Raw genomic sequence first — 26,337 nt, 5'->3', positions numbered from 1 at the left:
TGCTTGGATGTTTCTCAATCAGGTTCCAATTGATAATACATATAAGGCAATTTGAAGCAGTCCTCAGACATTTACAGTCTACATTTAACTGGAGCACGTAACACCGTTGGCAGATTTATCCCGAAGACTGGTCTTACAGCTCCTATGCCGAGGACTCCCAAGCCTGTATAATAGTGTGTGCCTGTGTGTGGAGGAAGTGGAATGAAGACGATAGGTTACCTGCCTGTACAATAGCCATTTTCAGATGATGTGACTCCTTCACCCATCCATCCCTTCAGAAGTATAGTAGGGGCGGGGGCTATTTTCTAATTCGTTAATTTGACTTTATCTTGAGGTTAAAACTAACATTCCTTTCATGTTAAGTAATCTAGTGTGATTAAATATCTATTGTAATTATCAAATTATTTCTCAGCTTTATTAACATTAGTCATCAGAGACGGGGGGTACATAGGGCGCATCTGCCAGAAAAACTGAATAAAATAATTTTGCCATCTCTTCCCCCCCACTGTATTTTCTTGAATATGATTTTATTATATAGTTCTTATAATTATCTCTAACGAGCTTTGATTCAATCTAAAAGTTTCTAAATTGCAGCTGTTGTAAAATTAAGATTTATGGGCACTTTTATGATTTAATCCTTTCGCTGATGCATTACTTGGATGTAGTTTGTTGGAGACTGCTGCGACAGGTTTTTTATATAGGTTTCCAAACAGTGTATTGGAACAAGTCTGTAATTTTCCCTTTTTAATGTAACTGACCTTAATTGATTCAATAGTAATGAAATTACACAATCTGTATTACAATTCAACAGCTGAACTTGTAAGGTACTCCATTTGTCTAATTTCATAAACTATTATAATTAAAGGTCAACCACCATTGATCAAAATCTGTTGCAATACTGTTATCAACCAATTTAAAATGATAGTTGCAGGTTAATGGGTTATTAAACCACTTGAAGCAATTCTGCTGTTTAATGTCCTTATTGGGGAACTTCCTTCTTGTTATGAAAGCTTCGCTTTATATCTGTTCCTTTGAAGTTACTTGAACAAGGAAATGCTGTTTAATGCAAGTCATTTAATGCAAGTCATTAAATGCAATTAATATATGTTTTAAAAGGCTTCTTTATTAAATACTCCATTTGACATATGCCACATAGTTTTCAAAATGGATACTTGATGGAAGAAATTGTTTAGACCAGTGCCCAGAAGTAAAGATAGATTACATACTTTCATCGGATCAGCTTTGTTCTTCTAAAGGAAGCATTTTCCATGTACCTCATGAGTCTGTCTCCTCCTTGCAATTGGTCCTGGATAGTCATGTGTTTGACCTGTAGTATAAGTGATACCTCCCTTCTATAAAAGGCAGCCAGTTCACTTTGACTTTGGTTTGATTGCGGTTTCCGCCTAGAAATTGAGTTTTCATTTCTATTTCTATACTATAACCAATGAGGATAGCTTGGATTGAATGTGAAGAAAATTCAGCTGGATATTCTTGGTTGGGAGTGTTAGATGCCAGTCTAAGTTTATGGTTCTGACAACCTAATTAGGATCATTTTTTTGTTTTTTTGGATGCTTCATGATCTGTGTCTATTTCCACCTCCTTTGGGGAATATTTGTGTGCATCAAAGGGGAAAATGCCTTGTAAATAGTGTCAGTATTAGCATTCACAGGTTGAGTATAGCATAGCTGATAGAAAGAAAATCTTGTTAAACTTTTCCCTAACTATGTGATTTAATCTCAACCTTTGAAGAGCATCCCTTACTATATCATGGTTTTTAAATGTGGGTATCTAAAATGGTAGTCTGTGTTGTCAGTTATTTAAATGCCTTTATTATTAAACAACAATCCTTTTAAGCATTGGTAGATGCTGAGTTGTAGATTCTACAAATATAGCCATAGCTGTACAGGAAACTTTCTGGTATCCGGCACGGACGGGACCGACCTGGTGCCGGTTCATCAACAATTCCGGATAACCGAACGCTATAGTAAAAGATACTGAGCTCAGAGCTCCGTATAAAGCAACAAACCCTGTTGCTTACAGCTTCAAAACAATCGGCATAACTTGCAAGCGTCTCTGTAGCTTAGCAACAGCTTCAGCTACACCCTTGCACAGCAACAAATGGAGTAAAAAAAGTAACAAAGTAAAAAAAGTTACCTGAACCGACTCCTGAATTTTGCCGGTGGATAGAGCATTCTGGTTATTTAGGGGCCGGTTAATTGAAAGTTTCCTGTATTACAAACTCTGGTTCAGCGTTTCCCTAAGCAGACCTTGAATCGGGGAGCACCTCTGCACAGTATCTAGTTAAATGATAAGTGCGACTCAGGAACTCCAATAATAAGCTCCCGTGTTCTGTGTACTGGATACTGTAATCTCTCGTGCCGCCATATGCGTTCTCCAGTCTTTTTGGAAGGTGGACTGAAAAGCAATCTAGCGAGATGAAGCACAATTGTAAACCTACAAACTGGTTTATTTTGCATGAAATGCTTGAATAATCAGACTATAGCTTTCACAGCAAGATTTGCATTTTACCTGTTGCTTCTTATGTAGTCAAAATAAGACAAATGGTTAAACTCACTAAGTTAGCAGTTCCTGAACTGACTGGCACTAACCTTGGAAAACAGGAACTCTGTCGACTGTTCCAGACTACAACAACAACTATTTAACGTAGTTAAATGTCCCACAGGAGCATTGTCAAACAAAATTTGTTGACCAAGACGGTTTTCCACAGAAAAGGGTAAAGGGGCAAAGGTCCTTCCCTCAGCTCTTTGTGTAGAGGATTGGCTCACTGAACTGTCAATCAAAGCTACCACCTAGAATATGAAACTTTTCTCCTTTTGACGTGGGAGTTATGGTAACTACATGATCTCTGGAATGTGCTGGATGACTTCCATTCTTACAAAACTGATGCTGTATATGAGAAGACACAACAAGAGAACATCTAACCACTGCCCCATGACATTCAGTGGCACTGCCGTCGTCTAATCCCCCACCATCAACATCCTGGGGGGTCACCATCGACCAGAAACTTAACTGGACCAACCACACACATACTGTGGCTACAAGAGCATGTCAGAGGCTAGGTATTCTGTGGCGAGTTGACTCACTTTCTGACTCCCCAAAGCCTTTCCACCATCTACAAGGCACAAATCAGGAGTGTGATGGAATATTCTCCACTTGCCTGGATGAGTGCAGCTCCAACAACACTCAAGAAGCTCGACACCATCCGGGACACAGCAGCCTGCTTGATTGGCACCCCATCCACCACCTTAAATATTCACTCCCTCCACCACCGGCGCACCGCGGCTACAGTGTGTACCATCTACAAGATGCACTGCAGCAACTCGCCAAGGCTTCTTCAACAGCACATCCCAAACCTGCGACCTCTACCACCTAGAAGGACAAGGGCAGTAGGCGCATGGGAACACCACCACCTCCAAGTCACACACCATCCTGACTTGGAAATATATCGCCGTTCCTTCATCGTCGCTGGGTCGAAATCCTGGAACTCCCTCCCTAACAGCACTGTTGGGAGTACCTTCACCACACGGACTGCAGCGGTTCAAGAAGACTGCTCATCACCACATTCTCGAGGGCAATTAGGGATGGGCAATAAATTATAGCCTTGCCAGCGTGCCCACACCCCGTGAATTAATAAAAAATAAAAAAATTATTACCTGTTTCATCTGGTATCCCAACTCATGGTCTTAACAGCCCAGATAGCTTGTGTCTATCGAGTTGACCCTTTGTGACTTGAATCTCAACTTCATAGCAACATCCTAATATAAATTAAACCATAATCCTTTCTGCGCCAAATAGGTAAAAAATCTCAATGTTACAGCTATTCATTTTTACCCTGTTCAATACATGGAGACCTGCCATAGGACTACTGTATCAAACGCTGGAATTGAAAAAGCTAAATGTGTGTAAGTAAACAGACCAAGTACAATATAAATGATGAGCAAGATGACCGAGTAATCCAAATAGATGTCCACCCCCCCCCCCCCCCCCCAACAAAAAGAAGCTTGAACATTCAACCCCAATCCAAATGTTTAAAATTACAGAATGAGACATTTTGTAAGCAGAGAACTCTAGCTTTGATTGAGTCTCCACAGGCTGATGGCAAATATTTACTTGGAAAGATTGGTCAAGCTGATTAGCAACACAAATACTGAATTGCAAAATTGTTCAATGATTTATGTTTTCCAGATTACCTTTCAGTTGCGTCATATTCTCCGAGCACGCTGTGACCCTGTCCCGGCTGCTAATGGTGGCATGCGCTTTCACTGTGATCCTACATTCTGGGCAAAAAATGTGGTGAATTTAGGTAAGACGTTACCGAAATGAATTATTTAGTAAATGTAGTGTTAGCCTTGAGATCACTGAGGATTTTTCTCTGTCCTTTTCTTCTCTTTCCTTCCTCCCACCTGCAGATTTTCCTCTCCTCTCTTTCCCCCCCCCCCCCCATGCACACATGTTCATGTGCATACATAGGTTTTGTTTGTTTTAAATTTTTTTGTCAGATTGTGCAATAAGTAAACCCCCAGTGATCAAAACTGTAAGCCTTTTAACTGCATCTGTTGATTCTAAATGTTTAATTCATTGAAATATCCAGGGGTTTATAACAAGACAACCTTTCTTTTACTTTTTGTGTTTTCCCCAGCTGTGCCCCACTTGAACTGCCCCCCCCCCCCCCCCACAGTTTTAGAATTAATATTGTTTACCATTGTCTTGTACTGCAACCTGAAATACCTCTGAAGAGCCATGGTACCTTCTATAACCAAGGACAGCAACCATTACATTGACATTTTTCATGATGCACACGACTGCCTGCAAATAAAAACTAACACGCAGACTTGATTTTTATTTTCTAAAATAGGTAACCTTGTGATTGAGAACAAGCCGAACCCTCCAGGTTACACTCCCAATGTAGTTATTGGGCATGGTTCCCAAGGCCAGGGGCCACCTGGGGGGAAACCTCAGGGTCAGATTAACCTTGCACAGCTGCGCCTGCAGCACATGCAGCAGCAATTTGCACAGAAGCAGCAGCAGATGCAACAGATGAGGATGAGCCACCCGGTAGGACAACACCCCAGGACTACAGGGCCACCACAGATGGTCCAACAGCAGGTACGCTGTATGTCATAGTACTGAAATGCAGCCCATTCATTCCTCTTGAAAGTGGAGGGATAAAATGTTTATAAGCATGTGAAAGGTGTAACAAAAATTTAAAGTGATAAAGTGCTCTAGCTTTTTACTGTACAAGATGGCCATTGTTAAAATATTCTCCAGCACAAATAATCATAGATTAGGCTTCTGATTTCTGTATCCTTTGAACAAGCAAAATAATTTTGGGGTTGAGAGGGGAAAGGCCTTTGGAGCATTCAACTTTGAGTGTCCAGAAAGTGGGCCTAAACATGCATGAAACGTTGATTCTTTTTAAATATAATGGACTGAGTATTTATACCATCAGATCGCTTCCTGTTGATGGATTTTAGTGTTATGGGTGCAGGCACACAATAGCAAAATGTAAATACTGCAGGTCCAGTACAGCAGGAAAGCAGATAATGGTATCTCATAAGTTGTAAGTGTAGCATAGTTTCTCTCTTCCTCCCCACTCTCACAGCTTAATCTACATCATTAATGCTGGCCTTTTACCACTCGTGCAAGTCAAAGGAGTTGGTCCCTATACAAGATCTAAATGGGAAATTTCTGAAGTTGACTTTTTGCAATACAATTTTAAACCCTGCGTAGGCTGATTCATATTATCTTTTTAGCCTCCACGTTTGATTAGCATGCAAGCCATGCAGAGAGGAAATTTGAATGGTGCTGCGCTTCAGGCCCACCAGGCTCATCAAGCCCATCAGATGAGAATGGCACAAAACGCTGCTCGCATGGCTGGGATGTCTCGACACAATGGGCATCAGTACCCAATGATGCCCCAGATACCACGACAGGTAAAGTGGTCACCCACAGAGATTCACAATTTGCAGGTAGTTTCAATAAAACTAAATTTGAGTATATTCCTTGTATTAATGACTCTTTTCTCCAAAGGAGTGGAACACTTTGTTATTTAATGTGCTTTTGGTATTAAAATAACTTAAAATTACTAGTATAGCCATTTTGTTGCTAACGCATGAAAGTTACAATTCTAAAACCAACCGCTACAGTTTATGTGGAAATGCATATTTATTTGCCAGACTCTTGGATCATTGCCAGGACAACCATCCTGAAAGGCTGGAAACTAAAGATGGGTTCAGTTTAATCCTAATTCCAGGTATTTAGATGTCAGCCTTGGCTTGGTAGTAGCACTCTCACCTCTGCATCAAAGGGTTTAAGCCCCACTCCTGAGACTTGAACACATAATCTGGGCTGGCACTTCTGTGCAGTACCGAGGGGGTGCCGTCTTTCGGATGAAACATTAATCTGAGGCCCCATTTGCCGGCTCGAGTGGACGTAAAAGATTCCACGGCACTATTCGAAGGAGAGTTCTCCCAGTGTTCCGGCCTATTTTTAACCCTCAACCAACACCCAAAACAGATGATCTGGTTATTCACCTCATTGGTATGTTGGCCTTCAGTGCAAGAGGATTTGAGCACAGGAGCAAGGATGTCTTACTACAGTTGTACAGGGCCTTGGTGAGACCACACCTGGAGTACACTGTGCAGTTTTGGTCTCCTTACCTAAGAAAGGATATACTTGCCATAGAGGGAGTGCAGCGAAGGTTCACCAGACTGATTCCTGGGATGGCAGGACTGTCGTATGCGGAGAGATTGGGTCGACTAGGCCTGTATTCACTAGAGTTTAGTAGAATGAGAGCGTATCTCATTGAAACGTATAAAATTCTGACTGGGCTAGACAGACTGGATGCAGGGAGGCTGGGGGGGTGTCTAGAACGAGGGGTCACAGTCTCAGGATACATGGTAGGACATTTAGGACTGAGATGAGGAGAAATTTCTTCACTCGGGTGGTGAACCTGTGGAATTCTCTACCACAGAAAGCTGTGGAGGCCAAGTCACTGAATATATTTAAGATGGAGATAGATAGATAGATTTTTGGACACAAAAGGCATCGAGGGCTTTGGGGAGAGAGCGGGAATATGGTATTGAGATAGAGGATCAGCCATGATCATATTGAATGGCGGAGCAGGCTCAAAGGGCCGAATGGCCTACTCCTCCTATTTTTCTATGTTTCATTGCTGTTTGTGGGACCTTGCTATGTGCAAATTGGGTACCACATTTCCTACATTACAACAGCGACCACTTCATTGGCTGCAAAGCCTTTTGGGACGTCCTGTGGTCATGAAAGGTGCTATATAAATGCAAGTCTTTCTATTGCATTCTCAGACACGTAGGCAGTGGACTCACTGATCCAGAGGCAGGTGGGACCAGCTGTCTTGAAGCGGTGCTGTTGTAATTTTGTTCTGTTAAAGGAACAACATCAGGAGAGATTAGTGAAACATGATCTCTATCATGCCCCAAATTAAAAGCATATTGATCCTTAACCATAGATACCAAGGTGTTCCATCTTACAAATTTGCTCAATGGAAAATGACAAGACTGTCTAGCTAAAAGAAAAACTAGAATGCCTGAGAATCCTGGGCATAACGGAGATTGTCACAAGTTTAGCTGGTCATGGTAGAAAAGGATACAAAGAGTTCAAGTATATCTTCATGTTTAGATGACCACTTATTGCCTTTGGTTGACCACAGTGCAGCATGGCCATGTTCATGGAGGTTTCCATGTTTTCCAGCGTCTGGCTACATAGAAGTGGATGTGGTTGAACATAGTTTTCAGTGGGTGGAATGGAGAAATTAATTCTAACCAATATCCAGTGCATTTTACAATGAGAAATGGCACATCTATTTAGGCATGTTTTTGGTGCATGTGATGAATGTGTTTTTGTGTGTTTAAAATTTGGTTATTGACTCAGTTTGACTCTGATCTCATAATAAAACTGGTGGTATATGTGCAGGGAAATTGGACAGATATACTCTCCTCTTCCTCACTCTGCGTCCACCCCTCCCCTCCCCCACCCCTGGATAAAGAACTGTCGATGATTGGACGTATATGGTCTGTCAGGAGATAAAAACAAAATTCTGAAAGTCAACGTTAACCATCAGTTGGCAATGTGAAAAAAACAAGACAGAAGATGGGAAATTATGTACATACACAACTTTAGATTTGTATGTCATGCACCTTGTTTTTTCAAACCCAAATTGAGTATTGCTGACAAGACACTGTACTCTTGACAATGCACAGCTCCCTGGGCCACTACGTTTTCATTGGGCACTCTGGTATCTTTGGGTTTATAGTTCCAGTGGCCAATGTTATTGTTGAGATGCAGATGGTTTAAGTTAAGTGTTTGGACAATAAGTAATCTAAAATAAAAGTGAAATAGTAATAACAGAAAAGAATGGGGGAGGTAAACAAGACATATTTTATGAAACTGTATTTTAATTTAATTTAAAAGTATTTAGTTTAATGCAGTAATAAAGTTACTGAAGTCTTAGCAATTTTATTGCAATAAGGTTTTTTCAGCATCAGTGAGCTGAAATCTTAATTCCTGCAGGCCAACTTTCAACCCTTTTCTACCTATTGTCTTTACACTATTCTAGTTTGGAGAGTATAAAGTGAGTCCATTTGTTTGGTTAATGTCCACCTTACCATTAACTGACTAAAAATTCCTAATATTTGCCATTATTGAAAGTCAAATTGGTTCCAATTTTTTTTAAATATTCCTGCTGGAACGCATCTTGCACACCAGGCTGAAAGTTCAGAGGGGAAGTAAAAAAGGAAATAAGAGAGAGTATATGAGAATAGATTGGCAGCTAGCTTAAAAGGAATCCAAAAGCGTTCTATAGGCATATAAATAGTAAACAGGCAGTAAGAGGAGGGGTGGGGCCGATTAGGGACCAAAATGGAGACCTATGCATGGAGGCAGAGGGCATGGCTGAGGTACTAAATGAGTACTTTGCATCTGTCTTTACCAAGGAAGAAGATGCTGCCAAAGTCATAGTGAAAGAGGAGGTAGTTGAGATACTGGATAGGATAAAAATTGATAGAGGAGGTACTAGAAAGGCTGGCTGTACTTAAAGTAGATAAGTCACCAGGACCGGATAGGATACATCCTAGGATGCTGAGGGAAGTTGAGGTAGAAATTGCGGAGGTACTGGCCATAATCTTCCAACCCTCCTCAGATACGGGGATGGTGCCAGAGGACTGGAGAATTGCAAATGTTACACCCTTGTTCAAAAAAGGGGTGTAAGGATAAACCCAGCAACTACAGGCCAGTCAGTTTAACCTCGGTAGTGGGGAAGCTTTTAGAAACGATAACCCGGGACAAAATTAACAGTGGCAACATGGATACAAAATTGGCTAAGTGACAGGAAACAGAGTAGTGGTGAACAGTTGTTTAGTGGACTGGAGGAAGGTACACAGGTATTAGGACCACTGCTTTTCTTGACATATATTAATGACTTGGATTTTGGTGTACAGGGCACAACTTCAAAATTTGCAGATGACACAAAACTTGGAAGAATAGTGAACAGTGAGGAGAATAGTGATAGACTTCAAGAGGACATAGACAGGCTGGTGGAATGGGCGGACACGTGGCAGGTGAAATTTAACACAGGAAAGTGAGAAGTGATGCATTTTGTTAGGACGAACGAGGAGAGGCAATATAAACTAAAGGGTACAATTCTAAAGGGGTTGCATGAACAGAGAGACCTGGGGGTATATGTGCACAAATCGTTGAAGGTGGCAGGGCAGGTTGAGAAAGCACACAGGATCCTGGGCTTTATAAATAGAGGCATAGAGTACAAAAGCAAGGAAGTTATGATGAACCTTTATAAAGCACTGGTTCGGCCTCAACTAGAGTACTGTGTCCAATTCTGGGCACCGCTCTTTAGGAAGGATGTGAAGACCTTGGAGAGGGTACAGAAAAGAATTACAAGAATAGTTTCAGGGATGAAATACTTCAGTTACGTGGATAGACTGGAGAAGCTGGGGTGGTTCTCCTTAGAGCAGATAGAGGTGCTCAAAATCATGAGGGATCTAGACAGAGTAGATAGAGAGAAACTGTTCCCATTGGCAGAAGGGTTGAGAACCAGAGGACACAGATTTAAGGTGATTGGCAGAAGAATCAAAGGCGACATGAGAAAAACCATTTTTACGCAGCAAGTGGTTAGGATCTGGAATGCACTGCCTGAAAGGGTGGTGGAGGCAGATTCAATCACGGCTTTCAAAAGGGAATTGGATAAGTACCTGAAGAAGAAACATTTACAGGGGAGTGGGACTAGCTGAAGTGCTCTTGCAGAGAGCTGGCACGAGCTTGACGGGCCGAAAGGCAATCTCCTGTGCTGTAATCATTCTATGATTTTGTCATTTTTAGCCAATCCAAGTAAATGGGTGATGGGGATTTTTACTGTTTGGTCTAATACTAAACTAAAGTGTGTAACCTGTTTATTTTTGTTTTCTGACAGCATGCAAATCCTGGGCATACAGGACCATTTTCTGCAGCCTCTGTGCACAATAGCATTCCAAATCCAACCAGTCCCACCACTGCTAGTTTGGCTGGCCCAAACCGCGGACCCACCAGTCCCACAGTTGCCACAATAGAGCTGATTCCTTCGGTCACTAACCCAGAGAACCTTCCTCCACTTCCAGATATCCCACCCATTCAGGTCAGTATCATGACGTTTCTGTTGAATAGATTGTTCCTTCTGCTCTGTCAGTTAGTAAACCGTTACAGATGGTAAATAACCACCGTCATTTGTGAACTACTGATTAAAAACAGGTAATGATGAGCTTCTTTTCCCCCGGTGTCTGCTGTGAGAATGTTGTGGAGTGGAGTCACGAATCTAATCAAGTGTCATCTAGAAACATGCCATACTGCTTGGGTATTGCTGAATTTTTCCAGTTGCTGTCTCAATCTGCATGATCCCGTGACCCCTTATTTACATTATTATTTCTGAAACATTTTTAACATTTAAATATATAATATAATATAATATATAATAGTTAAAGGTATAGTTCATAGTTTAAATTCTGAAGTTCCCAGCAATATATGCCTTTAATTAGGCAGCTAATGGCAACCCAGCGATTGAGTGTTAGTCATTATTTTAATTGTGTTACTGCACTGACATTTCAGGACAGTTGTTTGAGGGGCCGCACTCTCTGTTCACAATGTCCCTGGATTAAGAGTTTGTGATGTCACATAACAACAACAACAACTTGTATCTATGTAGTGCCTTTGACGTAGTAAAACATCCCAAGGCATTTCGAGCGTTATCAAACAAAATTTGACGCCGAGCCACAGAAGGACATATTCGGACAGATGACTAAAAGCTTGGTCAAAGAGGAAGGTTTTAAGGAGTGTCTTAAATGAGGAAAGAGAGGTAGAGAGACGGAGAGGTTTACAGAGGAGAGGACATGGGAGACTTGGAATAGTCAAGCCCCAAAGTAACAAAGGCATGGATGAGGGTTTTAGCAGCAGATGAGCTGAGGCAGGGGTGGAGTCGGGCAACATTCCGGCAATAGGCAGTCTGATTGGTGCGGATATGTGGTGGGGTCAAATATGACACCAAGGTTGCGAACAGTCTGGTTCAGCCTCAGACAGTTACCAGGGACAGGGATGGAGTTGGTGGCTAAGGATGCATTCCATACAAAATGTCTGCCTCCAGGTTGCCTCTGATTAGCAGTTCCAACAGGATAATCTGATGACCACAGCGATCTCAAGATTAATTTGAGGATCTGTTGGCATTCAGTAAATATGTTTCCCTGGTTCCACTGAAGTCCTTTGTATTTTTAGCCAGGAATAATTGCACCTATGATATAAACAGTAGTTTTACATAGTTACATACGTAGAGTCTAGCACAGAAATGGGCCATTCAGCCCAACTTGTCTATGCCAGTGTTTATGCTCCACACGAGCCTCCTTTCATCCTACTTCATCTAACCCTATCAGCATATCCTTCTACAGGAAACTTCGCGATATCCGGCACCGACGGGACCGGCGTGATGCCGATCTATGAAAACATCCGGACAGACCAGCGCTAATGCTGAAGGATACGGAGGTTTTCATCTCCGTATCTGACAACAAAAACTGTTGCTTAGCAACAGCTTGTAAACAGTCGGCCCGTACCTTGGAAGCGTCTCTGTAGCTTAGCAACAGCTTCAGAGAGGCTTTCCAGAGACTGACTGTTTTTATAAAAAAAAAAAAAAAATGCTAGGAGAAGAAAAAAAAAGAAAAAAACCTAACAAAACGGCTGCTGATTTCTGCCGTTAGATCGAGGTTTCCAGACATACAACCTCCGGATAAACCAAAGTTTCCTGTATTTTTTTCTTTCTCGTGCTTATCTAGCTCCCCCATCTATGCTATTTGCCTCAACTACTACTTGTGGTAGCGAGTTCCACATTCTTGCCACTCTTTTGGTAAAGAAGTTTCTTCTGAATTCCCTATTGGATTTATTAGTGACTATCTTATATTTATGGCAACAGAAAATGCTGGAAAAACTCAGCAGGCCAGGCAACATCCGTGGAGAGAGAAATGGAGTCAACGTTTCGGTCGAAACCCTTCTACAGAACTGAGAGAAAAGGCAGGAAATGAAACAAAAGGCAGTTTGGGGGCTGGGAAATGGGGGAGGGGATGAAAGAAGAGACATTAAGAGATACTCAAGACGAGATAGTAATAGGACAGGTAAAGAAACAGACAATGGCTCTAGATGAAGTGTGAAATGTGCTGGCAGAGTGAAAGACAGCTGCCATGTGGGAGAGCGAAAAACAAGGAAAAGTCATAAATCAAAAGTGTGGATAAAAAATATAAAAATATAATAGGGGCCGAGGTTATGATCTGAAATTGTTGAACTCGATATTGAGTCCGGAAGGCTGTAAAGTGCTTAATCGGAAGATGAGGTGCTGTTCCTGGAGTTTATATTTATGGCCCCTAGTTCTGGTCTCCCCCACAAGTGGAAACATCTTCTCTATGTCTACCCAATCAAACCATTTCATAACCTTAAAGACCTCTATCAAGTCACCCTTCAGCCTTTTCTGATGAGTAAAAATTTGATATTGGAATTGAACTGAAGAATGTCCACTGCTCAGTGTATATCTCTATCACCTGTCAAGTTTAATTCAAACACAGTAGGAAGAGGGGTTCAAGCCCATTGTGTATAAAACAAAACAAAACATTCACAATTTAGTCTAGTCTGTCCTCCATTCTGTATGGCAGCACCTACACGAAATGCAGCTTGATTACTAAATAACAACAGAAAATGCTGGAAAAACTCAGCAGGCCAGGCAACATCCGTGGAGCGAAAATAGAGTTGACTTTTCGGGTCAAACCCTTTGTCAAGACACGGATGTTGCCTGGTCTGCTGAATTTTTCCAGCATTTTCTGTTGTTATTTCAGATTTCCAGCATCTGCAGTATTTTGCTATTGATTACTAAAGAGTTGTTCCTTTGTTAAATTTCTTCAATGTTAATTCTGTCTGCAGCTGGACGATGCTGGATCGAGTACATTAGATAATCTGTTGAGCAGATTTATCTCGGAAAGTCACCACCACCCACCACCACTACCACCATCCTCCTCCAGTTCAAACCCATCCCCTGGACCCTCAGCGCCATCCCCTGGACCAGCACGTAAGCAAATGCAGTGTGCTGGAAATATCCACACAAGTATATTGGTACTAAAGAAAACTAGATTCTTGTAAATTTTGCTAATGAAGCGCAACTTAAAATTAATCTATTATATATTGTTATGACATTAATTTTGTACTTCTCTGCTATTTACATTTTACTTGTCATGGAACTTGTACATGTACTGGAATGCACTGCCTGAAAGGGTGGTGGAAGCAGACCTTTCAGAAGGGAATTTGATAAATACCTGAAGGGAAAAAATTTGCAGGGCTATGGGGAAAGAGCAGGGGAGTGGGATTGATTAGATAGCTCTACCAAAGAGCCAGCACAGGCACGACGGGCCGAAGGGCCTCCTGTGCTGTATCATTCTAAGATTCTATAAGATCCAGAATGTCTGATTATGCTTCCCGGAGTAATGGCTATTGTTAAGTGTGCAGTGTTAAAAGTTGAAATGTCGCAGTAATTCATAGACATTTGGTGTATGATTCTAACTCTTGTGGGGGAGGGGTGTAAGCCATGCAATCATGCTGTGGGATAAAATCGAACACACACCTGATGTATTTGTATGAGATTCCTTTCATTGTTGCTTTAGCCTGTTTATGTAAACAACAACAACTTGTATTTATATAGCACCTTTAACGTAGTAAAACGTCCCCAGGTGCTTCACAGGAGTGTTATAAGACAAAAATTTGACAGTGAGCCACAAGAAATGAAGGCAGATGACCAAACGCTTGGTCAAAGAAGTTGGATTTAAGGAGAATTCTGAAGAAGGAAAGCGAGGCAGAGAGGTTTTGGGAGGGAGTTCCAGACCTTAGGGCCTAGGTAGCTGAAGGCATGGCCACCAATGGTTGAGCGATTATAATCAGGGATGCTCGAGGGCAGAGTACAGATATCGCGTGGGGCGGGTGGCGTGCGTGCGTATGGCGGTTGTGGGGCTGAAGGAGATTACAGATAGGGAGGGGTGAGGCCATGGAGAGATTTGAAAACAAGGGTGAGAATTTTGAAATCGAGGCGTTGCTTAACTGGGAGCCAATGGAGATGGGTGAACGGGACTTGCGAGTTAGGACACAGGCAGCCGAGTTTTGGATGACCTCAAGTTTATGGAGAGTAGAATGTGGGAGGCCGGCCAGGAGTGCGTTGGAATAGTCAAGTCTAGAGATAACAAAGGCATGGATGAGGGTTTCAGCAGCAGATGAGCTGAGCCAGGGGCGGACTCGGGCAATGTTACGGAGGTGGAAATAGACGGTCTTAGTTATGCTGCGGATATGTGGCCGGAAGCTCCTTTCAGGGTCAAATATGACACCAAGGTTGCGAACAGTCTGGTTCAGCCTCAGACGGATGCTAGTGAGAGGGATGGAGTAAGTCGGTGGCTAGGGAATGGAGTTTGTGGTGGGGACCAAAGACAACGGCTTTGGTCTTCCCAATATTTAATTGGAAAAAATTTCTGCTCATCAAGTACTGGATGTCGGACAAGCAGTCTGACAATTTAGAGACTGTGGAAGGGTCAAGAGAAGGGGTGGTGAGGTAGAGCTGGGTGTCATCAGTGTACATGTGGAAACTGACGCTGTATTTTCGGATGATGTCGCCAAAGGGCAGCATATAGAAGAGAAATAGGGGGCCAAGGATAGATCCTTGGGGGACCCCAGAGGTAACGGTGCGCGAGTGGGAAGAGAAGCCATTACAGGTGATTCTCTGGCTACGATTAGATGCTCCAGCCAGATGTGGTGGTGAACGTCTAAACCAGTTGTCCGCCATATCCGTTCAAGTCTGCGTCCTTTGAATTTGAGGGAGCGAAGATGAGGGCCGGGGGAACGGCCAGGGTGAGAGAAAGTAATGGTTTTAATAGGGACTAGGGCACCAAAGGTGGTGGTGAGGGTGTGGTTGAGCAGATCGGTAGCTGCAGAAATGTCGTCGTGAATGGAAGACCAAAGGCTAGTCAGTTGGGATTTCATAAGTGCAGTTGGGGGAGAGTTTTTTTCGAGGGGCGGACACAGAAGGAAGTAGGGTTGGGTGGGGAAAGGGGGATGTGGGTGGAGAGCGATACAAGGAAGTGGTCAGAGATGGCCGTATCTGCGATTGACACGGTGGGAGTAGCGAAGCCACGAGAGATGGCTAGGTCAAGGGGGTGGCCGTGAATATGAGTTGTGGAGTTCACATGGAGGGAGAGGTTTTAAGGGAGGATAGGAGGGTAGTGAACTCGGGAGAGAGAGCATGATGAATTGAGATGGAGTTTGAAATCACCAAGGATGAGAAGTCGCTTGGTGCAGAGGCTGAGGGAGGAAAGCAGTGAGGATATCTCGGTGATATAATTTTTATTGTACTTGGGTGGGTGGTAGAGAACGAGAATTTTAAATGAGGTGAGGGGGTAGAACAAGGTGAGATGCTCAAAGGAGGAGAAAAAATGCCAGAGGAGTAAAGGGGTAAATATCTCCATTTTTAAAAAAGGAAGGTGGAATTTCATCCCTACTGTATGCTGCTACCCCACAGTGTAATTACAAGGCCATTGAGTTTTTAAAAAGGATTTGGCACAGCTAATTTTCTAAAATTCATGGTTTATTTTTGTTTGGGTTCTAAACTTCATATTTGGAAATGAGAGGTTAAAATTATTATGGTAGTAATTTGTTTCTTCAGCTGCTTGAAAATTTTACTGTATTTAAAGCAGATTGAGGCATATGGCTTTCTAGTTGCCAAAATGTAGCAACAGAATCCTTTTATAGAACAAATTCCATGCAAAATTATATTGATGTGTTTTTGCATTATATAATCAGAAAATGTGGATGTCTTCAAGAGCCAGTCCACCAGAACTGGTTCTGCTGCCCATCTTCTGTTTTTCTCTTGCCACAGGAGTTGGTTGCACTGTAACTGGCCCACCACGTGACAGCTTTTCAATTAGCTGACAAAACGTAGCCAATCAAGAAGGGATCGTAATTAATCCCATACATTCCCTTCAAAATCCTCCCACAACTATTAATTCTAGTTGGACAAGTAAAAGCAGTGCCATGAAGATTTTGGATCTTTCAAGGCTGCAGATAGAGCAGACCATTCAATAGGTAACTACCATCCTCCATGAGAGCACCACTGTTCAAGTTCTCAGCACTGTTTCCTGTGACTGAGTCACAGTAGGATGACCAGTACAAGCTTTTAGGGTAACTATTTGTATAAGGCCTGCTTGACTCACAAAACATTTACCTTCACAAAGTCTACACAGAGTAAGTCTATTCTGATGGCGTGCTCTCCTGTGTGCCAGGAATTCTTAAATTACATCTCCGTGCATAATGCTGATTAGTTTCATTGAATCCCTTAAATGGAGCCTTGCAAATCCCTCAGACAGGAAAAGTAACATGACAGACTATTGGAATGGATTATGTTTTCTTGGTTTGATTCCCTTAAATTGACTTGCCTGTATTTACAATCTCTTGGCCACTGGGGACAAATGCACCATGTAGCCTGAGCCGGCTGGCTAACAGTATGGCCCAGAAATTCAGTGGGCTGTGCCACCCGTTAGCGCCCAAAGAGGGTACTTAGTGAGTTTTGCGCCACTGGCCACGCCTCCCACTAAATTTAGTGGGGTGCTAATGGCGGCGCTAGCTGTTAGAGCTGCGCTGCCACCGATGACGCCATCGGTGTGCGCAGCGCCCCGATCACCAAATTTGGTAGCGCCCCCTGCTTTAACGCTGGTTGCAATTTTTTATTGCTGGCCACCTGCCAGCACCTCTTCACGCCGCCGTGTCCCCCCCCCGGCGTTGTGCCGGCTGTGTCCCAAGAGCCCGGCACTTCTCCTCGGTGCCGGGCTCTTTTGCCGGCACTCGTGATCGCCGATCGTGCTGCAGCAGGCCCCTCCCCTTTAAGACGGGGAGGAAGGCCTGCAGTACCGCAGCGTGTGGCGCTGCAGCACGTTGCGCTGCGATTTTCAGTTGCAGCACCCCAAGAGGGATGCGGGGCGCCTCGAGTAGCGCCACGCTTCCGTTTGGGGCGCTGAAACTGAATTTCCGGCGGGCACTCGCGACTCCTTCCGGGGCAGTACTTCCGGCGCCCTGGTGAGACTGGCGCCCCAAACGGGGTGCCAGTGAATTTCTAGGCCTATGCGTTGCCCACAAAAAGGGAAGACTACTTGTTTCATTTTTCCACAAACCCTTCAGAGTTTAACATAAATTCAGTTGTACATTAGGAAATCCCTGCAGCATGATTTGCAAATCCTGGTTCCCCTTCTCCTACCAAAAAAATGAGAGATTAATTCTGTGTAGATTTCTCTCTAGCACAGTATGTCACCATCTGTCTAATGAGTAAGTTTCATGTTTATTAGAGCATGGGCTTTTCTGCACTATTACCCAAGAATGTACAAGCCCTAGATCTCTACTTCCACAAGACCATTTTAGAAGCATAGTACTGTACTTCTACCTTGAGAGTAAGTCACAGGGGCAGGGGGAAGTAAAGAAAAGAACTCCCAACATGAGCAATTGCACAACATCTTAAAAATCTGAGGGAGCTTGTGGAATGTTGTGCATATTCCTTGGCCAGCTGACATTGACTAACTGTCAGCACTATGCCGATGTTGCCTAAGAAAGGGAGGACCTTTTTCAAGGGGTTGTGTGTAGGAGTCATCAGGTTCGTCATGTGCCAATAAATTTGAATTCAAGTTGACGGTGTTAGTGCTAGACACAAATTCCTAACTGGTAGCAATTCTCCACGGCCATCTCTAAACTTGGCTGCATGGGGAATGCAGGGCACCTCAACACCAATTTAAACCCACTTGATATGGTCTGCATTTTTGAACTGAACATTAGGTTCACGTTATGGCATTTCTATCCTCCGCTCCAAGATAGTTCAGTCTTTTTGTGGATGGATCGTACAAGTCTTTCTTGAAAAGCAATGTCTACTGTTTGGTGCATTATATAACTTCAGATCAGACACATGAAGTTGGCTAGATGTCATTATCGAGCACTGATAACAACTTGCTTCTGTTTCAGAACCACTACTACTAGAAACTTAAAACTACTGTCCTGAAGCTATCTTTGTCCTTTGCATTTGACTTGACTAGATGGATCATTGAGATCCACACATGTAATCTTCACTGTCTAGCATGGCATGATAGTGCTGTCTTTCAACCTCATCCAAATTTCATACTCGGTTGAATGTTTTGATTCAAAAGATGTTTCTTTTACCCAGCACCTTGTGTGTCTAAGAGCGCAGTTTACACTGTGGATGTTGAAAGGGTCAGCCATTATGAGCTGTATAAAACGGGGCACAGAAAAATCACCTCAACTATTTGTCCTTTAGGGCAAAGATCTTGTTTTGAGACTGAAGTAGACTGCACCAGTTTCTAAGTTATGGGTATTCGAGATTCACTGATTTCCCCCCCCCCCCCCCCCACTGGCTGTGCATACAGCACATTGTAGCTTCAGTCAGTCACTTCGTGTATACAGACAAACCTAGGCAACACATCTAATAATATCTTTTTTTCAGTTGCAGCCTTAGCAATGGCCAACTCCCACACTCCAGTCAGACCCTCAAGTACCTCTAGTACTGGTAGCAGAGGCAGGTAAGTACTTAAAAAATTTAAAACTTGTCAAAGCTTATTTAGGCTGGAATTATACTGGCTTTTCCAGTCTGTTGTAAAGCTGTTTTGAGTGTGTAACAACGCGGAAGCTGCAGTGTAACTCAGGAGTTCGATCATTTTTATCATATTGCCTCGCATGGCTTGGGACTAGCACCAAGTGTAGTGTATGTGTAAAGCAACATTTGAAAACTGCCCAGAAATGCATTGGATCTCCTGGGAAACTTTTAAAGTTTTATGTTTGAATTTTTTTTCACTTTATAAGAAAGTAGGTGCTGCTGTCCTTATGATCGAATGATTAAAAATGAACAATCCAGGAGCATGCCCGGTACTCCTTTGTTGCTGATCTGTGTATGACGAGCAGTGAGGTGCAACCAGTTGTGCGTTGGTTGCACTGCACAGACACTGGTACATGTAGTATAACAGCAGCCTACAAAATGTTTCTAATCGAGTACTGTAAAATACACTTTTCCTAAGATTCCTATTCTAACTACAGATCTTCAAAGCCCTGTGTTTCTTTTTCCTCTTCCCCTTTCAATCTGTAGGACTGGAACTAATAAAATCCCAGGGGTACTCTGGGGCCGCCTTCAAAAATCAGCCTGTGTCCTAGAATTTGGGAACAGTTAATAAAGCACCACTTGATCAGCCACTTCTACTTTAAGACATTTTGTGGATTTCCACTGAACTTGATCCAATTTCTCTTGCTATTGAGATGCATACTTTCATAAATGGGGTCTCTGCAGTAAAAATGCAACATGGATGTGCCTGCTGTGTCATCCTGTGTTCTGCTATTTCAAATAAAAAGGAACTTGCATCTCTTTGGAGCTGGGGTCATCAGGGTGTCCCAAAGCAAAGAATTACTTTTTGAAGTGCAGTCATTGTTGTATGGCAAACACAGTAGCAATTTATAAAATTATTTGATTTGATCTCTGGATGTGGACGACAGCATTTAAGGCCCATTCCTAGTTGCGCTGGGAAGGTGATGGTGCGTTGTCTTTATTGCTGCAGTCCTTGTGGTGATGGGGCTCCCACAGTGGTGTTCAGTAGGGAAATGCAGGATATTGGACCAGCTTTAAAGGAATGGCGATTGGAAACGTTAGAAGCGGAATGCAGTTTATTTTGGTGGGATGGTAATAGGAATATGCGCTATTCATCTGTAGCTAGCATTAGTGAAAGTTATTTCCCACTGTAGCAAAGCCAGTCTGAGCTAAGTAACAGAAAAAAGATCACTATTGGTCTTTGTGGCTATTTCTCATTACTTCAAGTTAACACTACATGCTGTTGCATTATACTAATGCAATCGAACATGTATTTCTGGGTGTAAGATAGAATTAGTATTGTAAAATTGTATGCTCTTGACCGGTAAATTAATGGTATTTATTTAGTGTGTTTTTGTGCTTCGGGTGAGATGTTATGCTGGAGAATGAAATATTTTTCATTTTGAGTACCCAGTGTGTTCATTGAGTGCACCTAGGTCGCATATAGAGCATTTAAGTGCAGAGTAAAGCTGCCTCCTGCTTTTTCCCAATATTGTGCTTCAGCCCAATCTCTCAAAGCATTCCCTTTTGTCTACTTCCCACGCCAGCCAACTATTGACTTCTCTAAGTGAGATTGCTAATTTCACATGGGGCTGATTTTATTTCTGGTGGGGGGGGGGGAGCGGCAGTTGCGGAATGGGACTGTGCTTCTATGTCTATGTAGTTGGATTGAGATTTCATGTAGAACCATTACAGCCAGCAAACAAAAGATGTCCATGGACTCACTTGAGGCAGGGTAATTTATTACTACCTGACATTCTAATTTGGATCTGATCAAGGCAGAGAAGAGTGTAAACACAAAGACTTTCAGTTTGAATTGTCCAGATTTCAATTTAATGCAATTCAATTTAAATATAGTTCAAGAGCTCGGTGACAGCCATAATATTATTGTGCATTATGCGTTATTCATTTTAAAGTGTGCAGTTTCATAAATCTGTGAATTTACAGTTCTGTGATGTGGTTACAATGAACCTGAGCACTTCTGATTGTAAATGTTTCCTTGCAGCTGTAGCTCCTCTGGTAGAGCTCATGGTACAGAGAGGGGGATTTCAGTCTTCCGACCAGATCAGGTCAAAGTGAAGCAAGAGCCGGGCATGGAGGATGACGTGTGCAGTTTCTCTGGTGCTTCTGTAAAACATGAGCATTTGGAAGATGGCCGGCGAAGTGCTTGCATGGTAAATCTGAAGTACTTGTGGTTTAATCAAACAATCTGGTGTATTTTTTGGTCGCAGTCCTTTGCTTGAGTAGCAAGGTTGGTGGATAATTTGGGCAGCGACTTAAAATAAGCATATTTTTTGTTCATACTACAGGAAACTTTTTCTTATCCGGCACGGACGGGACCAACGTGGTGCCGGTTCATCAAAAATTCCGGATAACCGAACGCTATAGTAAAAGATAGGGAGAGCTGACAGCTCCGTATAAAGCAACAAACCCTGTTGCTTAGCAACAAGTGTAGAACAATGGCCACAAGTTCCAAGCGTCTCTGTGTAGCTTAGCAACAGCTGCAGCCACACCCTTGCACAGCAACAGACGGAGGAAGGCAAATAGAATATGAAGTAAAACCTACTCCTGAATTTTGCCGGTTAACCGAGATTTCCGGTTATTTAGGTGCCGGTAAATCGAAAGTTTCCTGTACTTAATTAGTGCAATCTATGACCATGTCAGCAGTGTATTGGTAACAATAAAGTAGAGCAGAAACCCATTTGCAGTTTAAACATTTCTCTAATTTTGAATCTTGAAAAAGGAAAGTGAATTTGTAAAGCAGCTCTTGGCAGCATTTGTTGCTGTTCCTGTCAGTAAAGATATTGAGCATCCTTGGTATTTTCAGATAGGTGGTGGTGTATATTTCATTGTAGTACTAGCTGGCAACTAATATGGAGGATTGTGTTACTCGGAGAAGTAGAGTGAACTGAATAAAGTATAGGGTTGATGAGCTCTGGCATAGTGTGTCACTGGTAATCGGTATTTTTGGCTCCAAGTGTAATGGAGCTGTTGACTGATTTGAATCTACCACAATCAGCTGGATACATTCTCCGACTCAGTTCCCCTCTTACTGCCTCATTTACACTGCACATATAGCAGTTATACACTGCATATATATATAGATATATATACACGTCATTGAGACTCCTTTTGTCACAAACCTTGCATAACTCTTCTCCCTGCTGTGATTTTGTTGCAAGTTGACAACACAACTGCAGCCAGTAAGTCGACGGTTCTGAAAATTACAATTGAACAGTAACCGTGCAAAGGAATCTAAAGGAGAAGTGTATTATAAGACTTAATACAATCAGAAAGGTTCAGTTGATGTATACAACCTGCTCGGGTGTTCCTTGCATCATTTGAAATGTAATCTGAACTCCACTGATTGCGTTACAGCCTTGTAACGTACTCCTTGGCCTATGTTCTGTATAACAGAGGACTGTACTTTCAGGATTGATTTCATTCCGATTGCTTTCCACATTGAGAACCATCCACAAAGAGAATTTAGTTTCCGAAGCACAAAAATGAATATTTCCTAGGTCTCCTTTTTGTTTACACGCGAGTTGTGCACAAAAGCTAGAAATTCCCACAGAAACGGAGATGGGTTCAAAGTGGAGCGAAATGAAAGTGTAACATTGAGCCTTGGGTGTTGTAGATGACTTACTGATTGTGCTTATACAGTGTTAGTTAGGGCTTAATCATCTTTTAAAGATAAAGGAAACTGAAGATGGTTTTCAGAATTTAGATATTTGGATTAAAATTGGTGGACTGGGGGGAGGTGTTCATGTTTGAGGGTATATTTTACATCCTGAAAGAGCAACATTTTAATAATCTGAATCGTATTTTTGGAGCTGTACAAGGTGGAAGAACAAAGCCTGCAGTTTTGAAAGCAATTGAGTGTTATTTCAGCTTTTGCTATGATACTAAGGAGATACTGCAATGTTTTTGAGCACTTTATATAAAAAAAAAAAAAAAAACTGAAGTACAATATTTTCAACTGTGATTCCCCATGTGGGGACTTCTGGTGGGAAGTGGTGCAAGACAGAGACCCAGGTGCTTCCCTACAAGGAGCAAGGGGAATTAGAAGCAGAGTGTCACCTGGGACAGACTCTGACTTCTCAGTGGCCATCTCAAGAATGGCCGAAACAGGCCTGGGAACAGCTTTGCTTCCTGCACCCTTGGACAGGGAATAGTGTGTGAGCTGCGGAGACCTCAACTTGGGCACGGGGTGCAAGAGGAATTAAGATTTCATAAAGTTTGCTTGAAATATTGACCACTGAATAATCCACATACAAACTTCCTTCAAATTTAGATGAGCAGTCCTGAAAGCAGCTTGACACCACCCATTTCCAACAACTTGCACTCCGAGAGCGAGACCGACATAGAGGGGCTTCGGAATGTAGAAAATCACGTAAAGATGGAACCCTCCGACAGGACAGGAAGCTGTAGGCAATTGGGTAATACCTTTAATGGAAAATCCCCAATCCGTAGCTTTACGCATCGCTCGCCACGAGTTGGAGGGGACAGCAGCAACAACAAGGATGATGACCCCAATGAGGACTGGTGTGCAGTGTGTCAGAACGGAGGAGATCTACTGTGTTGTGATAAGTGTCCAAAGGTTTTCCACCTAGCTTGTCATGTACCTACACTTCTCAACTTTCCCAGGTAAGTCTGTGCCATCCTTAACATGGGATAGTAGCATCAAGTTTAGGATTTATTTCTTCTCAAATGCACAGTGAACAATGGATTATCATAAAAAAGAAAGACTTGCATTTTACTGCATTGCACACTCTTCTAAATATCAGCAGCAAGTTGCATTAAGGTATACTGGGTCTGTAATAAATTCCAAGTGCTTCTTGGTGAATGTAAACCTCCCAAATACATTTGGTGTTGGATGCACACAACCGGGTATCTGAATGTCATGTCGGTGGCCTTTGTCATTAAAATATACTTCTCTGGTGTAAGTGCATTGCCAGTTTTATTCAATGCAATTTCCTTTTCTCCTTAAACAGGAGCAGAATGGCAAATGTGTAAACAATCTGCCACTAATTAAATGCTAGCGCCCTGAGAGAGCATACACACTGCTTCTGCTCCCTCAATGAGCCTGTATCCCACCCTCTTCCCCTGATTCAAGCCTCCTCAACCAAGGAAAAACCCTGTCAGCCCTTGATATGTAGACATACAACACCCTGTCCAGAGCTCATTGCCTGCATCGGGAAAGACCGTGTAATGCATCATAATACAAGAAAGCATGTACAGGAAACGTTCTGGTATCCGGCACTGACGGGACCGAGCTGGTGCCGTTAGATCAAAACTGCTGTATAAACCAGCGCTAATGTTAAAACATACGGAGGTTTTCAGCTCCGTTTGAATCAACAAACCATGTCAAAACAGTCGGCTGCAGCTGCAAGCGTCTAGCTGAAGCTGTTGCTTAGCTACAGACCTTGCAGAGCCTGACTGGGGGGGAAAAAAAGCAACGAGAAGTAAAAAAACTTATAGAAAACAGCTCCTGAATTTTGCCGGTAGATAGAGCTTTCCGGACTTTTAACCTCCGGTTAAACGAAAGTTTCCTGTACTTTTCAAATTCTGTAAAAACTTGCTTTAAAAATGTTTTATTTACTCGATAATATTCGAGGTAATCCCCAGGTCTTAATCAGTGATGTATGTTTTTATAACAACTCTACTAATGTATAAAACCAGTACAGAAACTGACCCCAGGCCCATGTGCTCGATCGACATTGGTTTAGTTTCCTTACCACAATGCTGTTAAACCTTTTTATGGACACAAGTGTGCTGTGCACATACATTACACATTTTCCAAAGTTCAAAAGGCAGTTGGAGAAGTAATAGCAAAATATTAAGCAAGGATGTCAAAGAGGAAGTACAAAGAAAGGAGAAGTAAAAATGCGGACCAAAAGTAAGAAGTGAAACAAAATGAGAAGTCTAAAGAAAATACAGAAGAGGGAAAATAAAAATACAGAAATGAAAAACATGCGGAGAGCTATCGGGGGGGGGGGGTGGTGGGGAAATGAAACCAGAACTATACAGGGTTAAAAATTGAAACTAAATGAAATTAAAACAGTTGCTGAATAACTCGGCCCTGCACAGTAAAGGACTACTAACTTTTGAACCTGTGGATTAGTTAGGCTGTTTAGTGAAGGTGGAAGATATTGCAGTGATCTCTATTACACAGCTATTGATATGCACATTTCCAATTTGCCCAGAACATTTAACGATAAAAGGCCATTTTGACTTTTTTTCCTATTTAAGTGGGGAGTGGATCTGCACATTTTGCCGGGACCTGTCCAAACCAGAAGTCGAGTATGACTGTGACAATCTGCATCATATAAAGAAGGGAAAAACTGGCCCAAGCTTGGCCCCAGTTGACCAAAGGGTGAGCTCCATTTATTCATGAAGAAAGGTTTACACTTTAAAAAAAAAAAAAAAAAATGGTAGAACTGTTTCTCATTTCTTCCTTATTCCAACTACAATTTATGTTGCAGCAATATGGTGCTGGATAGGCAATGAATACAGGTGATGAGATTAACTATGATTGTTCATTTGGACTTTTAGAAATCCTCTGACGAAAGTTTCTTGTGAAGGATTTCTAATTAAACAGGAATCTTGAGTAGAATATGGGACTGGATAAGAACCTGCTTAAAAAACCTCAGGAGTTAGTGTTCAGACCCTGTTGTTTGTAACCTACATCAGACCCTAATACGAAAACCAAATAGAAGCTTTTTGCAATGTTCTGACTCTAAATTAGAGAGCATAGTGGAGACAGATGCTGCTGCTAAAGCTTTGCAAAAGGATTTGGAGCACTTATGAAATTGGGTAGTTAATTTGGAAATAAAACATACCAATGAGAAATATAGGTAGTTGCACATTGGTTGAAAAAAATTGGCATAAGTATATAATGAATTGAATAGAGTCATTGCAGGCAGCGTCCTAGGGGACCTGAAGAATGGCCTTGCCATTTTCAATGTCTGTGTATGTGTTTAAGCAGTTAAAGAAAGCAAATGTAAGACTGGTCAGAATAGTAGAGTACAAGTCTAGAAATTATGCTGAGACTTTACAAGCATCACTAACATCACACTTGGAGTGCTGTGTTTTAGTACTGGTCACCATGC

The 26,337-nt window shown here is 42.3% G+C and overlaps 1 protein-coding gene across 5 annotated transcripts in view; it reads left to right on the top strand.

Annotated features, from left to right (window-relative positions):
- Window positions 1-26,337, top strand: part of trim33 (tripartite motif containing 33) — a 298,400-nt gene that overhangs the window by 251,944 nt on the left and 20,119 nt on the right. For 3 of the 5 annotated variants that reach the window (XM_086011579.1, XM_086011576.1, XM_086011580.1), the window contains exons 8-16: window positions 4,207-4,324; window positions 4,877-5,127; window positions 5,775-5,990; window positions 10,481-10,681; window positions 13,492-13,636; window positions 19,097-19,172; window positions 21,231-21,399; window positions 23,520-23,872; window positions 25,478-25,601. In XM_086011579.1, coding sequence (XP_085867705.1) covers window positions 4,207-4,324; window positions 4,877-5,127; window positions 5,775-5,990; window positions 10,481-10,681; window positions 13,492-13,636; window positions 19,097-19,172; window positions 21,231-21,399; window positions 23,520-23,872; window positions 25,478-25,601 — 1,653 coding nt within the window. The remainder of the gene's footprint in view (window positions 1-4,206; window positions 4,325-4,876; window positions 5,128-5,774; window positions 5,991-10,480; window positions 10,682-13,491; window positions 13,637-19,096; window positions 19,173-21,230; window positions 21,400-23,519; window positions 23,873-25,477; window positions 25,602-26,337) is intronic. The other 2 variants (XM_086011578.1, XM_086011581.1) reach the window with 1 other exon arrangement.

Source organism: Somniosus microcephalus, chromosome 18 (genome assembly GCF_052327205.1).
Source record: "Somniosus microcephalus isolate GS21.2 chromosome 18, FLI_Smic_1.0, whole genome shotgun sequence".
NCBI classification, from domain to species: Eukaryota; Metazoa; Chordata; class Chondrichthyes; order Squaliformes; family Somniosidae; genus Somniosus; species Somniosus microcephalus.
Note: the sequence above shows the minus strand (reverse complement) of the source record. Positions and strands in the feature narration are given on the sequence as shown.